We start from the raw sequence: 24,919 nt of genomic DNA on the forward strand, positions 1-24,919 counted from the left end.
TTCTTACTTAAGTTGTGGTAACAACTTGGCTTCAAGTTTTCCAGCACTATGACATATATACAATTAAAACATGGGTTGTTCTAAAACTACAAGATACCACTTTACACCTATTAGTAAGGCTCTAATTTTTTTCAGCTTTATTGAGATATAATTGACATATAGCATTGTGTAAGTTTAAGCTGTGCAATGTATTGATCTGATACACTTATATATTCTGAAATGATTACCACAGTAGCATTAATTAACTCCTCTATCATCTCACATAATTACCATTTCTTTTTTATAGTGAGAAAAAGAACTCTCTTAGCAACTTTCAAGTATATAATACAGTATTGTTAACTATAATCACTATGCTGTACATTAGATCCCCAGAACTTATTCATCTTATAATAGAAGTTTGTACCCTTTGACCAACATCTCCCCATTTCCCCCACCCTCAGCCCCTGAAAACCACCATTCTAACCTCTGTTTCTGTGAGTTTGACTTTTTTAGATTCCACATATAAGTGATACTATACAGTATTTGTCCTTCTCTGTCTGACTTATTTCACTTAGCGTAATGCCTTCAAGATCCATCCATGTTGTCACAAATGGTAGGATTTTCATCTTTCTCATGGCTGAATAATATTCCATGGTATATATATACCACATTTTCCTTATCCATTCATCTGTAGATGGACACTTAGGTTGTTTCCATGTCTTTGCTATTGTGAATAATTCTGCAATGAACATAGGGGTGCAGGTATCTCTTCAAGGTAATGATTTCACTTCCTTCGGATATATACCCAGAAGTGGAATTACTGGATCATATGGTAATTCTATTTTAAATGTTTTGGGGAACCTCCATACTGTTTTTCAAGGGCTGCACCAATTTACATTCCCACCAAGAGTGCACAAGAGTTCCCTTTTCTCTACATCCTCACCAACTCTTGTTATCTCGTCTTTTTGATAATAGCCATTCTAACACGTGTGAGGTGATAGATCTCACTGTAGTTTTAATTTGCATTTCCCTGATGATTAGTGATGCTGAACATCTTTTCATGTGCCTTTTGGTCAGTTAAATGTCTTCTTTGGAAAGATGTCTATTCACTTCTTCTGCCCATTTTTTAGTTGGATTGTTTTTTTGCTATTGAGTTGTATGAGTTGCTTATATTTTGGACATTAACCCCTTATCAGATACATGATTTGCAAATATTTTCTCCCATTCTGTAGGTTACCTTTTCATTTTGTTGATGGTTTCTTTTGCTATGCAGAAGCTTTTAAGTTTGATATAGTCCCACTTATTTACTTTTGCTTTTGTTGCTTAGGTAGTATGACTATAATTTAAAAAATGGAGAATAGCAAGTGTTGACAAGGATGTGGAGAAATTGGAACCCTTGTGTACTGCTGGTGGGAAAATAGAAAATGTCAGAGTAATCAGGAGTGGAATACATTGTAGAGTGTTTTGTCTAAGACCATAGCTCTACATAGTGAGATTGCTTCTCTGTACCTGGCTATGCTCATTCTTGGGATTAAAAGAATCCAAACCATTTCACAGTTCTGCCTGTTTTCTCTTCTTGTTGTACCTCTCTGCCTCTACAAGGTCTGATTCACTTCTTAAGTCTGACTGGCTTGAAGTTTCTCCTGAATTTACTAACTTAACTTATTCTCCCTAATGACTTTTTTCTCCTATATTATATTTTTCTCCTTTGATCAATACTTCCCAATCAAGAGCTACTAAAATTCTTATTCCAGTATAATAATTTCCCTCCTTTATTTGGTAAGATCCTAGTCTAAATGATTTTTTTCTTCACTGGGTTCAGGGATTTATCTGATGATTTTGGCATACCATATTTCCAATTCTTAAAGTATATAGTGCACGAGAGAAAGAATGAGCAGGGTTAGTTAAGTTCTTTAGCCCTTTCAAAAATCATTGTATTCGTTGATCTTCAAACATACCTAAGTTTATTAGTTGTCATGTGTTCTTCTTTAACTATGCCTTCTGCAAGCTTTACACTATACTATACTACTTGTCTTTGACTGCAACCAAAGAAAATTTATTTAATGAAGCTTCAAAAGGCATGATGAAGTGGTTTCCACTTAAAAGATGGGCAAATTTCATAACACAGAACCATGTTCTACAGAGAAAAGAACACTACACAATGGTCAGGAGAGCCGAGTTTCAATACTGTGTCTTTCACTAAATGGTCATGTGACCATGGGTAAGTTATTGAACTTCCATAATCCAGGCGTCCTCATTTGTAAAATGACGGAGTTAGACATGATGAATTCTAGAATTTAAGGAATCTGAGAATGATGTTATAAGGAAGTTCCAAGATATGTGATTGAAATACAGCAACAGGGATAGGTAGAAAGCATAGAATGTAATGGGTTAAGCCCAGCAAATGAGAATGAGGAAAGTAAGGAACAGGCAGGATCTGCTGCCAGAAGAAAATGTGTGCGAGCAGGAAGAATAAATTATTCTCTCCAAGGGTAGGCTTATACAAAATGACTCTCTCTGATCACATATTGGTAGCCACCTGGCCTGAAGAGATGACTGCTGAGCTGATGGCCATATGGAAGAGAGAAAGTCACATTTAGCTTCTTAAAAAATGGAAAAAAAATCTAAATTCAAACATTATCTAATAACTGATTGGCAAATCTTCAAACAGCTCTTTTTTGTTTTGCTCTAGTCTTCTTATCTATTTCTGTGTCCTAGATTAAAAATTGGGGTTTAAATAGGATAAAGGCACACAAATAGAAATTTCTAGAAATACTTCTGCCGCTGTCCTCAAAATGGAAGTTTTCTATATGGAAGGGACAACTTGAAACTTTTAGTCTGTAATTTTCCCTCTTTATTCCTGTCTAATGCAGCCTAATCTTTTCAGCATAAATACCACAAATAAAAAGCTGTTGAACATGTGACCTGTCTACCCTACAGAATTTAATGGAATAAGTCACTCTTCCCCCGTTACTTCCCATGTAACAGCTGTTAACATTTGTTAATGTTTAACTTTCCATTAAATTATAAGATTTGCCTTAATATGTAAATTTCTATTTAAGTGGAACATTTAACTCTCTTAAAATTATAACAGTTTGGTGGTGCATTCTGTCACCAAATTCCAGAAATTTTGAACATTAAGAACCATATTTATTTAGAAAGTCTCACTGAAGAACTCACAAAGTGTTTTTTAAAGAAACTGAAAACTGGACAATTAGTGTAAAATTACTGCTGTTTCTTCACTCTGGAACAGGGAATCTCTAAGAAACTCCTCAGTCTCTTGTTGATTTCCATGACCTTGACATTTTTGAAGATTATAGGCTGGTTGTTTGTAGTATGTCCTTCTTTTAGGTTTGTCTAATGTTTCCTCAGGATTAAATTCAGATTATTTATCTTTGGCAGGAATATCATATGAACAATGCTGTGTTCTTCTCATTGGATCTTACCAGAAGCCCAATGATAATAAAATGATATCTGGCAGTTGCCCCACTTTAAAGTTACTCTTTTCTCCTTTGTGATTAAAAAATGTTTTGTGGTTGCACTTTGAAACCATATAAACATTCCCTTTGTTGTCAAACTTTTCGTTTATTCATTTATAGCAGTATGTATTCATGGTTTCCTATTTTGTTCAATGGTTTATAATCCAACACTGTCATTATTTTAATGCTCATATTGTCTCAGATTTGACCTATGGGAGTTCCTTCAATATAGCTCCTGTCCTTCCCTGCCTTTACTATGTTGTTATGAAAAATTTCAAACAGACAGCAAAGCTGAAAGAATTTTATGGTGAGCACCTATATATGCACCACGTAGATTCCACTATTAACATTTTACTATACTTTTTTGTTATCTATTTATTCATGTCTCCATCCCTCTAACCTTCCTTCTATCTCTCTTATTCTTGATGCATTTCAAAATAAATTGCAGACATTAACACACTCCTCCCTAAATACTTCAGCATGTATATCTTTAGTTTAATAATAGCCAAGAACTGGAAACAGTCCAAGTATGTATCAATTAAAGAACGGACTAACAAACTATAGTATATTCATACAGTGGAATACTACTCAGCAATAAAAGGAAGCAAAGTGTTGATACATGCAACAATATGTAAGAATCTCAAGAAAAAAATATGCTGAGTAAAAGAAGCCAATAATATTAACAGTTCAATATATGTTAACATTTCTTTTCTTTTGAGGTAAAATTTGCACAAAATGAGATACACAAATTTTAAGCATACTTTCGCTGAGTTTTTGCAAATGCATAGCTTGTGTATCCCATACCCCTATCAAGACAGAGAATAAAAAGTTCCCTCATGCCCCTTTCCCATTCAATCCCCACCACCCAGTCCTCAAGCTAGCCACTCTTCTGGTTGTTTTCCACCATAAATTAGTTTTATGTCTTCTAGTTCATATAAATGGAATCATTTATACGTTCTCTTCTGCATAAGGCTTCTTTCACTCAGTGTATTTTTTCCTCTATGTGGATGTATATGTAAATATACATTTACATCTGTACATATTTCTTTTTAATAAATACCTAGGAGTGGGGTTTCTGGGCTATAGGATAGGTGTATGTATAGTTTTATAAGAAACTCCAAGAGTTTCCTGTGTCCTTTTAACATATATCCATCATTCTTTGAGCACCTCCTTGCTTTCTGGCACAAAAAGATCTTGGTTCATCCTATCTTTCCATGCTCCCACCCTGGAATCACTCATTTCTCCAAGGAACCCTGGTTTCTTTTAGTAGAGAATGATATTTAGAAGCCAAGGTCTGGGTTCTACATGTTCTCATTACTCCCAGGTCCCAGCTCCCAAGTTTCCCACAGGGAATATGTATGTATGTATATGTAAATATACATTTACATCTGTACATGTCTATTAATATTAAAAACCAGAGGGCCTGGCCTGGTGGCATAGTGGTTAAGTTCGCGTGCTTCACGTTGGCAGCCTGGGGTTCACAGGTTCAGATTCCAGGTGCAGACCCAGCACTACTCGTCAAGCCACACCGTGGCGGCATCCCACATAAAATAGAGGAAGATGGGCACAGATGTTAGCTCAGTGACAATCTTCCTCAAGCAAAAAGAGGAAGATTGGCAACAGATGTTAGCTCAGGGCTAACACACACACACACACACACAAAACCCCATAAATTCACACCTCTAAGTCTAATCCAATAACACAGGGTTCATTCTAGTTTTGTCCATTTTTTGTAGCTCCCTTCTCTCTTTCTTGTATTATCCTAAATATATTTATTTATTTGATTAATTCCCCTGTGTGGAACTAATCTCCGATCACACTGTCCTCTCTCCGACAGTGATGTCCTTCTCACTACAACTAAGCTCCAACACTCTGTACTAATCTGCCCTTCCCATACAGTTTCCCTCCTTACTCTGCTCAGGCTCTGACATCCCGTACCAGATCTCCCCTCTATGTGGATACCCTTCACACTCTCCTTAGGCTCTGACATTCCATGGCAAGGCACCTTTTCACATAGATGCCCTCCTCAATCTACTCAGGCTTCTGACTCCTCGTGCTGGGCAGTCCCCTACCTGGAAGTCCTCATTTTGCTTGGCCCCTGATTCCCTATCCTGAGCTGCCACTCCATATAGACACCATCCTCACCCTGTTTAGGTTCTGACTTCCCAGGCCAGGCTGTCCCTCCACTTGGTTGCCCTTCTTGCCCTGCTCAGGCTTAAATACCCCTTGTGGGGCATCCACTCCACATGGATACCCTCCTCATCCTGCTTGGTTTTTTGTTTTTGTTTTTTTGTGAGGAAGATTGGCCCTGAGCTAACAGCTGTTGCCAATCATCCTCTTTTTGCTTAAGAAAGACTGTCGCTGAGCTAATGACTGTGCCAATCTTTCTCTATTTTTTTTTTTATGTGGGATGCCACCACAGCGTGGCTTGACAAGCAGTGCTAGGTCCACGCCCAGGGTCTAAACCCGCAAACCCCAGGCCGCCTAAGTGGAGTGTGTGAACTTAACCACTACGCCACCAGGCCGGCTCACTGCTTGGGTTTTTATCCTACCGGAAGCTAAACCACCTCTCAGGGCCACCTTCTTCACTTACATGGGCTGATGATTGCCCTTTCACATGGATAACCTCCTCATCTGTTCAGGCTCTGACAGCCCATGCCAAGCTACTTCCTGCACGGATGTTCTCCTCCCCCCACTTGGATTCTGATGCCCTGCTTTGGGCCACTGTGGCTTCTCTCGACTAGGAGCAGATGCTTACCTTGCTCTGCCCCATCTAATGGCTTTAGGACCAAATTGTTCAAGAACGAAAAGGAATGAAAGGAGAAGAAGAAGAAATGGAAGAGGAAGAACCTACAAGGTACTTTTAATCTAACTGGAGACTGTATCAGTTAGGACCCTTTGAGTCCAAGTAATAGAAAACCTAGCCCAAGGTGGTTAAGCAAAAAAGGACTTTGTTGGTTTATGTGATGGTTCAGGACACAACTAGATTTGGGAGTTCAAATAATGACATTAGGACAGGTGTCTACTTCTTTCTCTTTCTCTCTTTCAGTCTGGCCCTGCTATGTTCTCTGTTTTGACTCCATTTTCATACAGCCTCTCCCCTGGTGGTGACCAGATCCAGTCTCACATGTCACAGGTCTTTCAAGTCCAGTGGGAATAAAAAGGAAAGTGTCCTTTTCCCAATTCAAGCAAAGAGTCTGGCATTAGTCTGGGCTAAACCAACCACTGTGGCTAGGGAAATAGAATGTCCTGACTGGCTTAGGCCTGAGATGCATGCCCCTTCTCTGGAACCACAAGTGGAACCCCACTCAAACACATGAACTGATGAGGGGCGGAGTTGTTTGCCCAAAGCAAAAGTTGGGATACAAGTACTGGGAGAAAGATGAGTGGATGCTAAAGTGTAACAATCAACAAAAGTACAACTACAGAAATGAGAAGCTTTCATATGATAAGATGACTGAAATTACCAGGTAGTATTTGCTAATTGTCAAATGAATGGTACAGAATGGATGCTGTTGTCTTTCAGGGGAAGGAGAAATCGTAGTGGAAGCTTTCTCGAGGAAGGAGAGATTTTTAACTTTAAAAGGGATGGGTGCATACCCTATAACTTACTAATTTATAATAAATGTCAAAGAAACTTGCACATGTGCACCAGGAGACATACACAAAAATGCTCATAGCATTGCTCATAAGAGCAAAATAGTGGAGACAACCTACATGCCCATTGACAGGAGAATAAATAAATTAATGATGATTTACTCACAGAATGACATATTATAAAGCGGTGAAAATGAATGAGTCACAGCTACGGGAACAAAATGGATGGATATGGTAGCATGATGTTGAATAAAAAAGCAAGTCCCAGAAAACTACATATTATATAATGTCCTTTTTCTAAAGTTTACGAACAGGTAAAACTAAACCACATATTGTTTAGAAGTACACATACACACACACACACACATATGATAACACTATTGGGAAAATAAAAAGAAGGGAAAGATAAAGCAAAAGCTAAATTTCAGGATATTGGTAGGGGTGTGGGGAGGCAGGGGTGTAGAAGAAGATGTAAGTTATTGGTAATGTCCAGGTTTGGGAGTAGATTCATGATTGTGCAATTAAGAAAGTAAAAGAAAGATATGGATGCAGAAGTGTGCAAGGCATGATCAGGGACCATGAGTAGAGAGGGGATACTGGAGCAAATAATTCCTACATGGTATTATGGGCAGATATTATTGAAAAATGGACTGGATTCAAATATAGTGGGACGTCGAACCAGGGAATTGTATAATGCAAGTTGTGTTTTAATTTAATTTTATAAATATATATTGAGGCTTACTATTGGTAATCCAGTTATAAAGTGATTAATACTGGTTTGGGATTATGAAAGTAAGAATGGAGAAGAGTGGCCACAAGATAGTTGCCGAAGACTGACAGGATAGGATTAAGTGGTCTATTGGACACGGAAGGTAAAAGGTAGGGAGGAGTCAAAGTTGATCCTGGGGGTTCATCTGGCTAAGTGGGAGAATTTAAAAAAAAAAGCAGAGAAGATGACATAAGAGTCATCTTGAGTTCAGCATAGGAAGTCACCATCAGATGTTCCATTGGGCTTAGAGACGCCTTTGATATACCTGGTTTTCCGTGGGGAGCAATTGTCAGGGGCTTCAGTTTGCTATAAGAGGAGAATTAAAATTTCCCCCACAGATAAATGAGCTTTTAGTTAGTTCTTGGTTTTGTGTTTATGTCTTTTAGCTAAACTACACATCCAATTTCCAAAGCCACGACCTGGTCATGAAGTGAGGTTATCTTCAAAGCAGTTTCAGAAATACATAGAATTGGTTGTATCTGAACTCAGGGGCAATGAAGATCATGTTCTGGAAAGCGTTGTGGAGTTTCTGATGAATGCTTTAGAAAGGAGTCATACTGAGAGTCTGAGGAGTTGTGCTAGACAAAAGTGGCTGCACCAAATCCAACATGCTGCAGAGACAAGTGGGGTATCCCTGGAGCCAGTGTACACTGAGACCTTTAAGGCCCTCAGCCAGGTATGTTTTCCAAAATGATATATGGAAAAATTTCCTCGCAGTAGCTGACGTTGAGTGGTTGCAAAGGTGGAGCACACTAAATTCTCTTGAAAAATCACTGGGTGCTGCTAAAGATGTTTTATTTATCCCAATATATTACAATGACCCAAAGTCTAGGATAGATGCAACTGGAATGACTGCAGGATAGCAAGGTAGAAGCAGAGAGGAAAAGTATAAAAAAATTATGTCTTGGGATTTCTAATTTCATTTGTACTGAGAGTCAAATAAGCCTAGAACAGACAAGAGACTGATATCAAAAAATACCAGTAAGGAGATGTGAAAGTAGTTCTAGCTACATTTCTCTTGCATGATGTTTTGGGAGTCAATTTAAAAAGGAAGTATTTAAATCATGAAGTCATCATAGAGTAGAAACCAACATCACACAATATTCTATAGCACGGCTGAGAAACAAGCTAAGACTATTTCAGAATCCTGTCACTTAAAACACATAACCCTGGTGGACCACTCCCCACAGCTTTGCCACCTGCTCAGAGATGACCAGCTTGCTGCTCCTCCCAGGCTGAAACAGCATAGTTGTCTTCTACATATGTCACAGGTTCCGTTGATCCAGGGAAGCTTGTCATTCATCTCAGTTAAATAGCAGCACTTGATTATTGGAATCATCTCCTGAATGGTTGAATTTTCCAGTGTAGTTTGAAATGGAACAGAAGCCTAATCAAGAAAAAAGAGCTGTTACTCCAACTTGTTTCATATCTGCAGTAACCTAAGAGAAATCTCACTACATTTTTGTTAGTTACTCTATAGATCTTTTATGTAGAAAACGAGGAATAAAGGCAGAAGAAAAAAAGGCATGAAAAACAAACCCAAATATACAGAAGAGAGGACAAAAATATCAAGGAAAGTGTCTCTCATGTCACCAATTTATGAACATGTTCCATATATGTGTTAATACATAATATGGTTGATAACGTAATATTTTAGGTACAGGGAATTTCCAGTTATTTTAATTAGAAATAGTAGTTGCATAAAGTCTACAGTCTGGCGCCCCAAGAAATCCTTTCCTGAAATGACATGTATAAAACATCATAGCCAAACTATGTTAAGAATCCCTTGAGAGCATTTTTTCCACATTCACATCATAGTAGATGGTCAAGAAATATGCATGAAATGAAGCCAACTTCTTGCCCTAGCTAGTTAAAGTAAATACTTTTAACTGAAGTCCAGACAAGACGATAATAGTTCAAAGGGATCCAAGTTTTAAACCTCTAAATTTGAGTAGATTTGAGAGGTTTTTCGTTGTTGCTGCTGCTGCTGTTGTTTTTAGTAAACCAGTCTAGTTGGCATAAAGTAAATCCATTCCACTCACTCAAACTCAGGTTTTGGGGACAGCTGTGGTGTCAGCTTTTTCCCCATTGCCCACGAATGGTAATATCTATATAATTTATTCAGGAAAATGAAATTATCAGGGTCAGATGCACAAATTGGCTAATGAAGGGAGACATGATTAGAGAATAGCTCTTTGGTTATTGGCAAATACATGGTCAGAAACATTTTGCCATAGGATGCTGAAGCCCATGGATGTAAGAAGATCAGTGCGCACATTTCCCTGTTAGAAGAAAATCTCCTACTGCCTGATAGAGGGAATGTTCTGCTGAGGAATGTAGCTTCTACTTTAGACGATGCTCCATTTGTACTGAACAGAGTACTCTACAGGGACATGACGGGAATCAGGTAGGAATTTCTTGGAAGTTGGTTTTACCCTTCTAAAAAATAATTCCCTTTCTGAAGTAAACTAGCATTGAAATGCTAGTTAGCTGCCCGAAAGAGAAATGCCTCAGGTCACCAATGCTTCTAGAGTGGGAGGTGATGGGTTTCCAGTGTTGAATTTCACCTGATCATTCTAGAGCTCACTCCTAGGCACTGATTTGCCATACAGGGACTTGGCTTCACACTATCAGCTCAATTATTTCTGCCTGCTCTGTAAGTTGTCTCCTGCATCCTGTTTATATATATTTTCTCTGTTATGATCTAAGCCTGTTTTTTAAATCTTTCAGTCAAGTCAGACTCTCCAAACTGGTAAAGTTATGAGTCTACTCCTCTGACATATAATGCCAATGGTTATGAATGGAAAACTGGTCTAGGTTCCTAGATGCTTTAATCTGAAGCCTTATCCTGTGCCTTTCTCCCATCCTCATGTTCTTATTCCTCAGCTTTACAGTAGTGGATGAAGGGAAGCCAATACACGTTCCCCAAGTTCAGCACCATGGGAACGTCTTCTTCTGGAACCATTCCCGCAAGAAGAATGATCAAAATGGATCATTCCTGGCTCTGCCTCTTCAGGATGCATATATGAGGATCTTTGGGGTCATGGCTGTTGACACCCTAAGAGATCCCCAGAAAATAAACATCTTCCTACCTCATGAAATCAGATTCTATCAGGTCAGTCATAGAAGAATTCTTCAAGAGCAATGGTAGGATGGCCTCTCCTTCTATGCTTTTTATTTATTTATTTTTTATTTTATTTTATTTTATTTTTTTCAGATGTATATCATATTTCGAATTCTGTGTACATTACATCATGTTCACCACCCAAACACTAATTATAGTCCATCCCTCACATGTGAGCCTAATCACTCCTTTTGCCCTTCCCTCTCACCCCTTCCCCAATGGTAACCACCAGTCCAATCTCCAATGCTATGTGGTTTTTTTTTTGTCGTTGTTTTTATCTTCTACTTATGATTGAGGTCATATGGTATTCAACTTTCTCCCTCTGACTTATTTCACTCAGCATAATACCCTCAAGGTCCATCCATGTTGTCACAAATGGCCGGATTTCATCATTTCTATGGCTGAGTAGTAGTCCATCGTGTATAAATACCGCATCTTCTTTATCCATTCGTCCCTTGATGGGCACCTAGGTTGCTTCCATGTCTTGGCTATTGTGTATAATGCCGCAGTGAACATAGGGGTGCAAGTATCTTTATGCCTTTGTGTTTTCAAGTTCTTTGGATAAATACCCAGCAGTGGAATAGCTGGATCATATGGTAGATCTATCCTTAATTTTCTGAGGATACTCCATACTGCTTTCCATAGTGGCTGCACCAGTTTGCACTGCCACCAGCAGTGAACAAGGGTTCCCTTCTCTCCACACCCTCTCCAACATTTGTTTTTTCCTGTCTTGTTAATTATAGCCATTCTGACCGGAGTGAGGTGATACCTCATTGTAGTTTTGATTTGCATTTCCCTGATAGCTAATGATGTTGAGCATCTTTTCATATGCCTGTTGGCCATCTGTATATCTTCTTTGGAGAAATCTCTGTTCAGATCTTTTGCCCATTTTCTAATTGGATTGTCAGATTTTTTGTTGTTGAGCTGTATGAGTTCTTTGTATATTTTGGATATTAACCCCTTATCTGATATATGGTTTGCAAATATCTTCTCCCAATTGTTAGGTTGTCTTCGTTTTGTTGATGGTTTCCTTTGCTGTGCAGAAGCGTTTTAGTTTGATGTAGTCCCATTGGTTCATTTTTTCTTTTGTTTCCCTTGCCCGGTCAGACATGGGACTTGAAAATATGCTGCTCAGACCAAAGTCATAGAGCATACTGCCTATGTTTTCTTCTAGAAGTCTCACGGTTTCAGGTCTTACATTCAAGTCTTTAATCCATTTTGAGTTGATTTTTGTGCATGGTGTAAGGGAATGGTCTACTTTCATTCTTGTGCCTGTGGCTGTCCAGTTTTCCCAACACCATTTATTGAAGAGACTCTCCTTTCTCCATCGTATGCTCTTGGCTCCCTTGTCGAATATTAGCTGTCCATAAACGTGTGGGTTTACTTCTGGGCTCTCAATTTTGTTCCATTGATCTGTGTATCTGTTTTTGTGCCAGTACCATGCTGTTCTGGTTACTATGGCTTTGTAGTATAATTTGAAATCAGGGAGTGTGATACCTTCAGCTTTGTTCTTTTTTCTCAGGAATCCTTTGGCTATTCGGGGTCTTTTGTTGTTCCATATAAATTTTAGGATCCATTGTTGTATTTCTCTAAAAATGTTGGAACTTTAATAGGGGTTGCATTGAATCTATAGATTGCTTTAGGAAGTATGGACATTTTAACGATGTTCATTCTTCCAATCCAAGAGCACGGAATATCTTTCCATTTCTTTGTGTCTTCGATTTCTTTCAACAATGTTTTATAGTGTTCAGTGTACAGATCTTTCACCTCTTTGGTTAAGTTTATTCCAAGGTATTTTATTCTTTTTGTTGCAATTGTAAATGGGATTGTATTCTTAATTTCTCTTTCTGCTACTTCGTTGTTAGTGTATAGAAACACAACTGATTTTTGTACATTGATTTTGTATCCTTTATTATTTCTAAAAGCTTTTTAGTGGACTCTAGGGTTTTCTAGATATAAAATCATGTCGTCTGCAAAGAGTGACAGTTTCACTTCTTCTTTTCCAATGTGGATCCCTTTTATTTCTTTTTCTTGCCTGATTGCTCTGGCTAGGACTTCCAATACTATGTTAAATAAGAGTGGTGACAGTGGGCATCCTTGTCTGCTTCCTGTTTTTAGAGGGATAGCTTTCAGTTTTTCTCCATTGAGAAGGATATTTGCTGTGGGTTTGTCATATATGGCCTTTATTATGTTGAGGTATTTTCCTTCTATACTCATTTTATTTAGAGTTTTTATCATAAATGGATGCTGTATCTTGTCAAATGCTTTCTCTGCATCTATTGAGATGATCATGTGATTTTTATTCTTCATTTTGTTAATGTGGTGTATCACGTTGATAGATTTGCGGATGTTGAACCATGCCTGCATCCCTGGAATGAAACCCACTTGATCATGGTGTATGATCTTTTTAATGTATTGTTGTATTCAATTTGCTAGTATTTTGTTGAGGATTTTTGCATTGATGCTCATCAGTGATATTGGCCTGTAATTTTCTACTTTTGTGTTGTCCTTGTCTGGTTTTGGTATCAGGATAATGTTGGCTTCATAGAAGGAGTTAGGAAGCCTCCCCTCCTCTTCAATTTTTTGAAAGAGTTTGAGAAGGATAGGTATTAAGTCTTCTTTGAATGTTTGGTAGAATTCACCAGGGAAGCCATCTGGTCCTGGACTTTTATTTTTGGGGAGGTTTTTGATTGCTGTTTCAATCTCCTCACTGGTGATTGGTCTATTCAAATTTTCTACATCTTCTTGGTCCAGTTTTGGAAGGTTGTATGTTTCTAAGAATTTATCCATTTCTTCTAGATTATCCAATTTGTTGGCGTATAGCTTCTCATAGTATTCTCTTATTATCTTTTGTATTTCTGAGGTGTCTGTTGTAATCTCTCCTCTTTCATTTCAGATTTTATTTATGTGAGCCTTCTCTCTTTTTTTCTTGGTGAGTCTAGCTAAGGGTCTGTCAATTTTGTTTATCTTTTCGAAGAACCAGCTCTTGGTTTCATTAATTTTTTCTATTTTTTTTTTTTTTTTAGTCTCTATTTTGTTTATTTTTGCTCTGATTTTTATTATTTCCTTCCTTCTGCTGATTTTGGGCTTTGTTTGTTGTTCTTTTTCCAGTACCTTTAGGTGCACTTTTAGATTGTCTATTTGGGATTTTTCTTCTTTTTTGAGGTAGGCCTGAATTGCTATAAACTTCCCTCGTAGAACTGCTTTTGCTGTATCCCACAGATTTTGGCATGTCATGTTTTCATTTTCATTTGTCTCCAGGAATTTTTTTATTTCTTCTTTGATTTCTTCATTGACCCAATCATTGTTCAGTAGCATTTTGTTCAGTCTCCACATTTTTGTGGCTTTTCTGGTTTTCTTTCTGTAGTTGATTTCCAGTTTCATACCTTTGTGATAGAAAAGATGCATGGTATTATTTCAATCTTCTTAAATTTATTGAGACTTGTTTTGTGGCCTAATATGTGATCAATCCTGGAGAATGTTCCATGGGCATTTGAAAAGAATGTGTATTCTGTGGTTTTTGGATGGAATGTTCTGTATATATCTACTAAGTCCATCTGGTCTAATGTGTCCTTTAAGGCCGGTGTTTCCTTATTGATCTTCTGTTTGGATGACTATTATTGTGTTACTGTCTATTTTTCCTCTTATGTCTGTTAATAATTGCTTTATATATTTAGGTGCTCCTATGTTGGGTGCATAGATATTTACAAGTGTTATATTTTCTTGTTGGATTGTTCCCTTTATCATTATGTAGTGCCCATCTTTATCTCTTATTACAGTTTTTGATTTAAAGTCTATTTTGTCTGATGTAAGTATTGCTACCCCCGCTTTCTTTTCTTTGCCACTTGCATGGAATATCTTTTTCCATCCTTTGACTTTCAGTTTGTGAGTGTCTGTAGGTCTGAAGTGTGTCTCTTGTACGCAGCATATACATGGGTCTTGATTTTTTTATCCAATTGGCCACCTGATGGCATTTGATTGGAGCATTTAGTCCATTGACATTTAAAGTAGCTATTGATAAATATGTATTTATTGCCGTTTTGTCACTTTTTCTTTTTTCTGGGTGTTTTAGTAGTTCTTCTCTGTTCCTTTCTTTTTCTCTTGCTCTCTTTCCTTGTGGTTTGATTGCTATCTTTAGTGATATGTTTGATTTCTTTTGTCTTAATTTTTTTCCTGCTTGTTATAGGTTTCTAATTTGTGGTTACCATGAGGATCCTATTTAATATACTATGCACATAACAAGTCTATATTGAGTAGATAGACTCTTTAGCTTGACCTCTTTTTAAAAGCTCTACTTTTTCTCTCCCCTCCTCCCACATTATATGTTTTTCACATCATATATAGTCTTTTGTTTAGTGTGTGCCTATCCATTACCCTCTTATCATTGAAATAGGTGATTTTAGTACATTTGTCTTTTAACCTTCATATCTTCACAGGTAGTTGATCTGCTGCCTTTACTATATTTTTACCTTACAAGTGATTTTATTGCCTGTTTTTTGTTGTTGTTGTTGTTTTGGGGTTTTTTTGATAATTTTTTTTATCTCTTTTGTGGTCATTGCTTTCCCACTTAAATAAGTCCCTTCAGCATTTCTTGCAGAACTGGTTTCTTGGTGATAAACTCCTTTAATTTTTGCTTGTCTGGGAAGCTCTTTATCTCTCCTTCCATTCTGAATGACAACCTTGATGGATAGAGTATTCTTGGCTGTAGGTTTTTTCCTTTTAGCACTTTAAATATGTCGTGCCATTCTCTTCTCACCTGTAGGGTCTCGACTGAGAAGTCCACTGATAGCCTGATGGGCTTCCCTTTATATGTCACTTGTGGCCTTTCTCTTGCTGCTTTTAGGATTCTCTCTTTGTCTTTAATTTTGGACATTTTGATTATAATATGTCTTAGTATGGGCCTCTTTGGGCTTCTCTTGTTTGGAGCTCTCTGTGCTTCCTGAACTTGGATGTCTGTTTCCTTCCTCAGGTTCAGAAAATTTTCCTCTATTATTTCTACAAATAAGTTTTCTGCCCCTTTGTCTCTCTCTTCTCCTTCTGGGACCCCTATAATCCGAATGTTAGCACGCTTGATATTGTCCCAGAGTTCCCTTACATTGTTCTCATTCTGTCTAATTCTTTTTTCTCTTTTCTGTTCTGCTTGGGTGATTTCCTCTAGTTTTTTGTCTAGCTCGCTGATCCATTCTTCTGCTTCCTCTACTCTGCTATTGAGTCCCTCTAGTGAATTTCTCATTTCGAGTATTGTATTCTTCATTTCTGATTGTTTTCCTTTTAACATCTTCCAGTTCTTTGCTGATGTGCTCATTGTGTTCATCCATTCTTCTCTGCGTATCTGTGAGCATCCTCATGATATTTTGTTTGAATTCTTTGTCGAGTAGGTTGCTAGTTTCTGTTTCACTTAGTTCTTTTTCTGGGGTTTTGTACTGTTCCCTTGCTTGGAAAGTATTCCTTTGCCTCCTCATTATGCCTCTTTCTCTGTGCTATTTTCTTTGTATTAGGTGAGTTGGCTATGTCTCCTGATCTTGGAGAAGTGGCCTTATGTATGAGATGCCTTATGAGGCCCAGCAGTGTACCTCCCTCTCGTCACCAGTCCATAAGAACCAGGAGTGACCCCTTTGTGGGCTACTTGTGTCCTTCTGCTGTGGCAGGGTTGCTCCCACTGCAGGTACCCAGGGAATCTGATCTTTCCTTCCCTGGCCAGCTGTTTGTAAATCCAGTTTGGGGAGCCTCAGCACTGTTGGCTACAAAGTCTATCAGCACACTCTTATTGCAATTGTCCTCTTAATTGGGTTGGTGCCCAGTGTAGCTGGTTGCTAGGCTCAGGGGCTACAGTTTGATAGGCCTGAGGCCAACAAGGCTGTTGTCAGTTCTCTTAGGAGTGCAGCTGAGTGGGGCTAGCCCTTGGCATGGGGGCACTCAATTGTTTCAGGCTTTGGAAGGTGGGGCTGATCCTTTTTATGGCTATTTGTGAAGCATAAGTCTTCTGCCGCTGATAAGCCTCACCCTGCACAGGACCACATACACTGTCAACACAGTCCTGGTCCGTGCACACTTCCCAACCCCCTGGAGGGTACCCCAACACCACACTGCAGAGGCCCCCACCTCTCCCCCAGTGCCCCCCACAGTTCACCTGGTCCTCACACAGGCCCTGCCCCACAGAGGCAGACACCCTTGCCTGCCTGTAGAGGATCAAGGCACTCAGTCAATGCAGGCTGAAAAGTAGCCTGATGGCTTGCTGTTAAGTGGGGCCAGTCCCTAGGGGGGTTGCCTGCCCTGGCTGAACTGGATTAAATCTGTGCCTTAGTGGGTGTGGCAGACCCCTGGGCTAACAGCCCAAGGGATGCACCTCAATGGCCCCCACCGGTGTTCCAGTGTCCATATCAGCACGACTGGACCAGCTCAGAACAATGGCCCCCACCAATGTCTCAGTCTCCGGAGAGCTCCCTCCTCTCACCAAGATGCCCCCAGAGCCCACCAGGTGAGTCTTGTTTCACCAAAGGGCTGTCAGCCTTCTCTCTGGTGATTTTAGGTTGCTGCAATGAGTGAGTTTGTGCGTGTGCCCTTTAAGACCCGGGTCTTTTCTGCTTTTGGGTCTTTTCTGGGGGTGTCCTCTCTGCAGTTAATAGCCAGCAAAACCAGACAGTAAGACCCCCATCTCAGTTGGGCTGAGTCCGAAGGATGCTTATAGCAGTATTGCCCCTGCTCCAGACCTCACTCCTCCAGGGAGGGCTGCGTACCTTAGGGTGGCTCCCACCTGGCCAGCTGAGAAGCTCCACTGCTCCCAAAGGTGGCTTTTTTCCTCTCCGACTGGAATTACTGCCTCTTCTGCCTTCGTCAGGACTGTCCCTTGTTGTGGGGGTGCTTTTTATCCAGTTTTCAGTTTTCAATCCAGAGTAATTCTTCCAAAAATTGTTATAACCTGGTTGTGTTAGTGGGAGGAGGCGAGTTCAACATCTGCTCACACCGCCATCTTGACGAGATCTCTCTCCTTCTATACTTTTTAAAAAACAAAAGGTGAAATCCGAGGAGAGTAAAGCTATGTATATAGATAGTGTCATCATGTTTGTTCCTGTTCTCTGTGTGTATGTATCAGTCTTTGGAGAGGTTCCCCGTTACACATGGAAGGACTCTCAGCCTCACTTGCACATTTCTGGGAAGATTGTTAATATATGTCCCCTTGCATTAATCCTAGGAAGAGCATTTTATGCTGTAGAACTGAAGTCCAACTATTAGACCACTAACTAAGAACCACAAAGTAGGAATGAACTTTTAGAAGGGACATGTTTATGTTTCATTAATTATAGTATCTAGAAATTCTTAGCTCTTTCCCCAAATGGCGTTAAATATGACATGCATTCTGATAGCTCTTGATTTCAGCATTAGAATTTTTGAGGATTAAGAATGAAGGAAAAAGCCTAAATGTTTCTTGAGTATTCATGTTTGCAAATTAGGTCACAAAAAGGATAGGCACTTTTAAGACCATGAAATAACTGGACCATTTCTACGAGCATTTTAATTTAATTTTATGAATAGAAATTGCAATGAAGGAAGATTGAAAGCCTTTATGGAGGCAATGGATTGAGATGTAGCAGCAATCAGGTACTGGCGATGCTCTTTTCATTTGTTCCCCTGTAAGACTCTGGCTCTTTCTATCTACTTTTATTTTCAATTTTCTCTTCCCACCTACCGGATCTATAACTGAGGAAAGTCGTAGAATATTTCTCTCTGTACATCTTTTTAATAATAAGATTTAATCACATCTGATATAAGAATGATGTGAAGACATTATGAAGCAAAATGGAAGAGTATGGAGTTATCAGTAGGTGAACTAAAATAGTCTTGTTAGGGAACATGTCAAAATGAATTATAAATTGACTGTCTAGTCCTTGGAGGTAAAGGCTCCTGGGTTACCCTAAGATACTTTGGGTACTAATATAAAATACATATATTTTTGAGGAATTTGTGGTTCCTTGAGTTTCTTGATGATAAGATCACAGATGAGCTCTAAGGACTTCCTATCCCTTCTCTGTGGAACAGGCTCTCTTTATGACTATAAGAAGACTGTGTGATCTAGTATGTTGCAGGTCTTGGAAGCCCACACATCCTGTACTGCTGATCTGATGACAGTAGTCATGTAAAGATGCAGATATTAATATTGCATCAGATCAGGGTAGCTCCTACCCATCTGCCCAAGGCTGGCATTAGTTCTTGGCCTTTAAACATTTTTTCTCATTTCAAAGTTTGCCTTGTTCTTCTGACACTGTTCTCTGATAGCACAGATCACAAATTTCCCTGGATGGTTATCGGGAAACATAGTAAGTTATGTGGATCTTGTGGTAGGGCTTTCCTTACACCTTTGATTTCTTGATGGTCCTTTTTTCACAGTAGAATTTGGAACACTGCATTTTGAGAACTGATGAATAATTAGTAGGGAGTAGATTATTTTTAATTAGAAAGATAATCTAATCCATGCATTACTAATTATTTTGTTATTTTAAAAAGGAAAAGGCCATTTAAATTTTCTGTCTCTACAGGGTGTTGCCAATGCCTTTAGTGCTGCCTATCACTACGTCCACAGCCGGGAGCACATCCTGCATGTTGTGATCACTGGCATCGGCTGGCTCTATGACGTCACACCTAGCATCTCTGCCATCACTACGTACTTCATTGAGCCTAGCCCAGAGCAGGTAGGCAAGGCCGGTCAATGTAAGACCTACTCAGGGTAACAGAATTTCTAGATGTTATTGTCTTGCTAATATTTCAAAACTATGTATAGTCAGCTATTAGGCTAACTGGGGACATATTTCCCATGATGCCAACTCAAGATCCTTGGTTGTGAGTGGCAGAAATCCACCTCAAACTGCCTTAGGCAAAAGGGAGAATTGATTTACTTATGTGACCAAAATGCAGAAAGGGCAGGAAGGAGTCAAGCTGGCTTCAAAGATGACCAGATCCAGGGATTCAATACTATCAGGGCTTTCTCATGTTCTTTCTCTCCCCAGTTCTCCTGTTTGCTTCTCTCCGCACATTAACTTTGTCCTTCTGGCTAAAGATGGGCTTTCTCCACAGGGCAAGCCAGATGCTTAGTAACTAGAAAAGAATCTTTCCTTCTTGTTCCAATTTGGAAAACATAAGAAAGAAAACTCTTTTTGATCTGTTTCAAGATATGCTCCCCTGGCCAGGGTGGGGAGTTTACAGTAACTGGCAGCCACCACCATAATCATATGGGTGAAGTGGGAAGGGATGAAGCACTGCTCTTTTGGAAAGACACAATTACATCACACCAATTCTTTTTTTAAAGGCCCCATGTCTATAAAGTGATGAGTTTTTGCTGAATGTTTGCTTTGCTTCTTTACACTTAATATTAATGTTAGGACTTTTCATATGATGAGAATGGATGGAAAGGTGCCTTCCTTTCAAGAAGGCTAAACAACTCTACATGGTGCCTAATTAGGTGGTGGCAGCACCTTGGTTGTCTCCCAGTCAGTTGGCTTGCCCTCCACAGGTGCCTCTCCCCTTTCCTGCTGTCTTCTTTTCCTTCCTGCCTGCCAGGCCCCTGCTTCCCTTCCTCAGTGGTTAGACCAAACTGATGAGTCCTTGTCCAAAGAGGGCAGAATCACGGAGCTCTCTGATGGGGTGACCAGGCCAAGGAGGTGGAGAACACCTAGACATGGGTGCTGCTCCTGGGAGTGGGAGCCTCCAAGTGCCCTCGAAACTGCGGTGGACTCCCCAGCGTGTATGTGTGTGCCAGGGCAGGGGGGGATGCGTGAGGACCATTTAGTGTGAGGGGCAGACTGCCAGGTCCAATAGGCCACAGTTGCAGTGGGCCTGAAGTGTGTAGTGTCTAGGAAGGATTCCTCTTGGCCAGTGTCTCACCATACTTAAGTACCACCTTATGGGGCCTCAAGGGAAACGACACCTGGGGCACCATGGAGAAGGTTAAAATTGCCCATAGCAGTCAGCAAGAAGCATGGCTTTAGGGGCATGTAGTTTCAGAATCACAGTGCTGAGGAGACGACCACAAAGGTTTCAATCCGTCTGACCCAGGGCCATCTTATGGAGGTGGAGATCATCCCCAAAGGGAAGAAGGGAGGAGAGCGGGACCACTCAACACCAGGGCCTGAGTAGGGTCACAGCAGGGCAGAGACCACCAGTACAGCTTGACCAAGGCTGTAGTCAGGGGTTTGTCCTGGGGGAAGACACTACGGTGAGGTTTTTGTGTTAAAAATGGCTGAGAGTGGCTGGAGGGATACCTTTTATCAAGCACTCAACTATGGTAACTTCCTAAGCCTCCGCCTTCCTTTTCTGCAGCCCCTCCAGATCTACTGTCCTCTCTTCTCCAGCCTGCTCTGTGCCTCAGAAAGTAGACTTAATCAATGGGCTCCTTGGCCTTTTAGCTTCTGCTTAGGTTTGTCCACTGAGAGGCACCAATAGGAGATAGGAGATTGAGGCTGGAGTATTTATGCTTTTGGTTCGCTGCCAAGTTGCTGTGGGTTGGTTGTGATCTTCCTCTAGAGGCCACTGTACCTTTAGTCAAGTGGCCCTCTCCATATAGCTGCCTTCTCCAGGTTCTGGTAATTGCTTCCTCTCCTTCTCTTTTCAGGCTAAGAGTGGTAACAGCTTCCCATTGTTACTAGGCCTGAAATTCTAAACACTGCCATGCCTTCATAAATAGCCTCTTTATTAAACTCTCTTCAAATTTCCTAGTTCTGTTTCCTCTGACACCCTGACTGACACAAATTATAAAGTAGATTCTGAGATACTCCCCCTCCCCTCATGCTGAGGTTCCTCTAAGGTACAGAGTCATGGAGGAAAAACAATTCTTGCTTGTTGACAACACCTATAGGAAAGTAGGATATCCAAATTCTCTTAGGCATGAAACTCAAGCTATCTATTTTATTATGAATAATAAATATTATTATTATTATTATTATTTAGTTAGTTTATCACCCAAAAGCACCTATGTCTAGCTATTTCTTTGGAGTAGTGAATTTGCTAAATAGATAACTGTGGTAGGCAGAATAATGAGCCTGTGAATATGTTACCTTAGTGGCAAAAAGGACTTTGCAGATGTGATTAAGAATAAGGGCTTTGAGATAGGGAGAGTAGCCTGGATTATCCAGGTGGGCTCAATCTAATCATATGAGTCCTTGAAAACAGAGCATGTTTGCTGAAACTTTTTCCCTGAAAGATGAGAGAATGGGAGAAGAGTCAGAGAGATGGCAGTGTGAGAAAGATTTGACACCCATTGCTGGCTCTGAGATATACAGGGCTGTATACAAAGACCAAAGGTCTCTAGCAGCTAAGGGTAGCCCCCAGCTGACAGCTGGCAAGCAAACCAAGACTCAGCCTTTTATTTCCCTGAGGTCTTTGAGAGAGACAAGTGGCTAACACATGTGCCTAGTTTGCTATCTAAGTCATATCGATGTAGGCTGTTGAAAAAACAAAAGCAAGATATTAGCCAGGGATTTCTGCTTTCAACTTCATCTTTTCTAAGGCAATAAAGACTTTCTGCTTGAATGAGAAGGAAGAGGTGAGGGGGGAGACTATCAGGAGGAGGAAAAATACAATACTACAATTAATGTTTCGCATCTCACCATACATAATAGAAAGCAATTTTTTTCCTACCTCAGGGGCTTCAAAAATGCTGTTATTCTCTGTGGAACAGTCTCCCCACTTTACCTCATCACCCTTAGGTCCCACATGAAGTAAACTACAAACTTTACCAAGGGACATAAAGTTTTTTTATAAAGTAGGTCGTATCATGATTTTTTTCACAAGAAGACCATTTTTAAAAAATACAATTTCTTCCAAAAATTATTTATAAATTTAACAAAATTCCAAGAAAAATCCCCAAGTGATTTTTTTAATTGACCAAATGATTTTAATCTTCATTGGAAGGAAGAACAAATGCATGAGAATAGCTAAGAAAATCAAGAATGAGAGGGAATTTACAATCTTGCTCTAGGGAATGATGGCTAAATGACACCAAAGGTTGGAACAATTAAGGTCAGGTTGATACTTTGACTACTGTAGAACTTTCTTACACCAAAATTACAGACAAAATAAATTGCTTTTGACAAACTGGGGGGAAATCGCCATGTATCTGACAAATGGTTAACACTATTGTACACAAATCAGTGACGTTAAAAAAAAAATCCAAAATCCAAAAGAAAAATAAGCAAAGGACAAGTCTATTAAAAAAAAACAAAACTCGTGCAAATTGTCCATCACATATGGAAAAAATGTTCAATTGTTCTCATAATGAAATAAGTACAAAATTAACTAAAAGATAACTTTTTACTTACTAAATTGAAGAAGAGTTTTTTAAACTATAATTTGAAATGTCTGTTAGACATCTAAGTGGAAATATTAAATAGGCAGTTGGATATACGAGCTTAGCATTTGAGGAGAAATCCAGGCTAGTGAATAAATGGTATTTAAAACCATGAGACTGGGTTACACAACATTATGAATGTAGTTAATGCCACTGAATTGTACACTTATGAATCGTTAAAATGATATTATACTATGTATATTCTACCAAAATAACCAAAAACAAAACAAAAAGCCATGAGACTGGATGGGATGACCAAGGGAATCAGTGAGGATAGAAAAAAAGTCTAAGGTCCGAGTCCTGAGGCACTCTAAGTGATTGGAATCGTGTGGCTCAAAATTCTATCGACCTCAACCTATAGTGTGAAACACATTTTATGTCTGACTCCTTACAAACACTTACACACACACTGGCGTGTGTACACACTTAAAACAGAAGTTTTACCAAACAATGCATACTTGTACTACATGTGATGTTTTCTGAGATTTTTCTATTCTATTTTATTTCATGCTTTAAAAAAAATGTTTGTCAGGGGCCGGCCCTGTGGCTGAGTGGTTAGGTTTGCATGCTCCACTTTGGCAGCCCAGGGTTTAGCCCGTTTGGATCCTGGGCATGGACATGGCTCATTGGGCCATGCTGAGGCAGCGTCCCACATGCCACAACTAGAAGGACCCACAACTAAAATATACAACTATGTACCAGGGGGTTTCGGGGAGAAAAAGGAAAAAATAAAATCTTCAAAAAGCAAAAATTTGTCAAAAGAGAAAAAAGTAAAAGAGGACAAATGCTAGAGGTAAATAATGTATAATAAGCAAGGTGGGAATGAATAGATATTGGAAAGGGAAAGGAAAAAAAATAACAAGCCAGTAGCAGAAGAAAGAAAAGGGGAAAAATATAATTGCTGCTCTTTATCTAAACAGTTTCCTAGGAAAGTTTAAGTAGGAGTGATTATCTCACTGCTGAATAATTGCTGAAGCATTTGCTGAGTTTATAGTTTCCTGGTCAAGTAAAAGTAAATGAAAAACAAGCTTATTTTCAGGCATATTATGATGAGCCCCTTGTTTTCTATATTATGCTTCTGGTCTAACAGCAGAAGTGGTCAATTTACACAATTTGGGGGCGGGGGGAACAGGAGAGGAATTGTTTGGTTTTAGCTAAAGATTTAAGCCTAGAAACACAGTCATAGTGAGATTCTAAAAACACTTATCAGTCTGGTATGTATAACACCAAATAACAAGCCATGGAAGAACAAATTAGGAAAGAAGCTAGAAGCCCAATTTTCATGTGAGGTAATCTTTACGGTTTGCTAAGTATTCTGTTGAGAACATTTCATCTAAAGAGTTGGGTAGAATGCTTGAGGTCAAGGAGTGCAGACGCAAGAGAAAAGTTTCATGTTACAAAGCAGCTGTCCTTCCAGCACTGTTCCTTGTGGAGCCCCTGTGGGTCCTATTGCCATAGTTTCCCTTTTAATCAAAGAATTCATTTTTAAAGGAGGGCATAAAAACCCCTCTTTACTTCTCCCAACTGAATTTTTTCTTTCCTACAGTTTAGTGTATTTTACAGAATATGTTAATATTACTTTCTTATTAACAAACTAGTGTATGGGGGGAAGAGATTTCCTCTACCAACTATAG

General features: G+C 39.3%; 1 protein-coding gene across 7 annotated transcripts in view; it reads left to right on the top strand.

The window, feature by feature from the left end:
• The window catches only part of EFCAB5 (EF-hand calcium binding domain 5), a 142,576-nt gene that overhangs the window by 98,778 nt on the left and 18,879 nt on the right, over nucleotides 1-24,919 (top strand). For all 7 annotated transcript variants that reach the window (XM_070227791.1, XM_070227792.1, XM_070227787.1 and 4 more), the window contains 4 exons: nucleotides 8,211-8,500; nucleotides 10,062-10,231; nucleotides 10,711-10,939; nucleotides 19,483-19,635. In XM_070227791.1, the coding sequence (XP_070083892.1) occupies nucleotides 8,211-8,500; nucleotides 10,062-10,231; nucleotides 10,711-10,939; nucleotides 19,483-19,635 (842 nt within the window). The remainder of the gene's footprint in view (nucleotides 1-8,210; nucleotides 8,501-10,061; nucleotides 10,232-10,710; nucleotides 10,940-19,482; nucleotides 19,636-24,919) is intronic.

This window comes from Equus caballus, chromosome 11, assembly GCF_041296265.1.
Source record: "Equus caballus isolate H_3958 breed thoroughbred chromosome 11, TB-T2T, whole genome shotgun sequence".
Taxonomy (NCBI): Eukaryota; Metazoa; Chordata; class Mammalia; order Perissodactyla; family Equidae; genus Equus; species Equus caballus.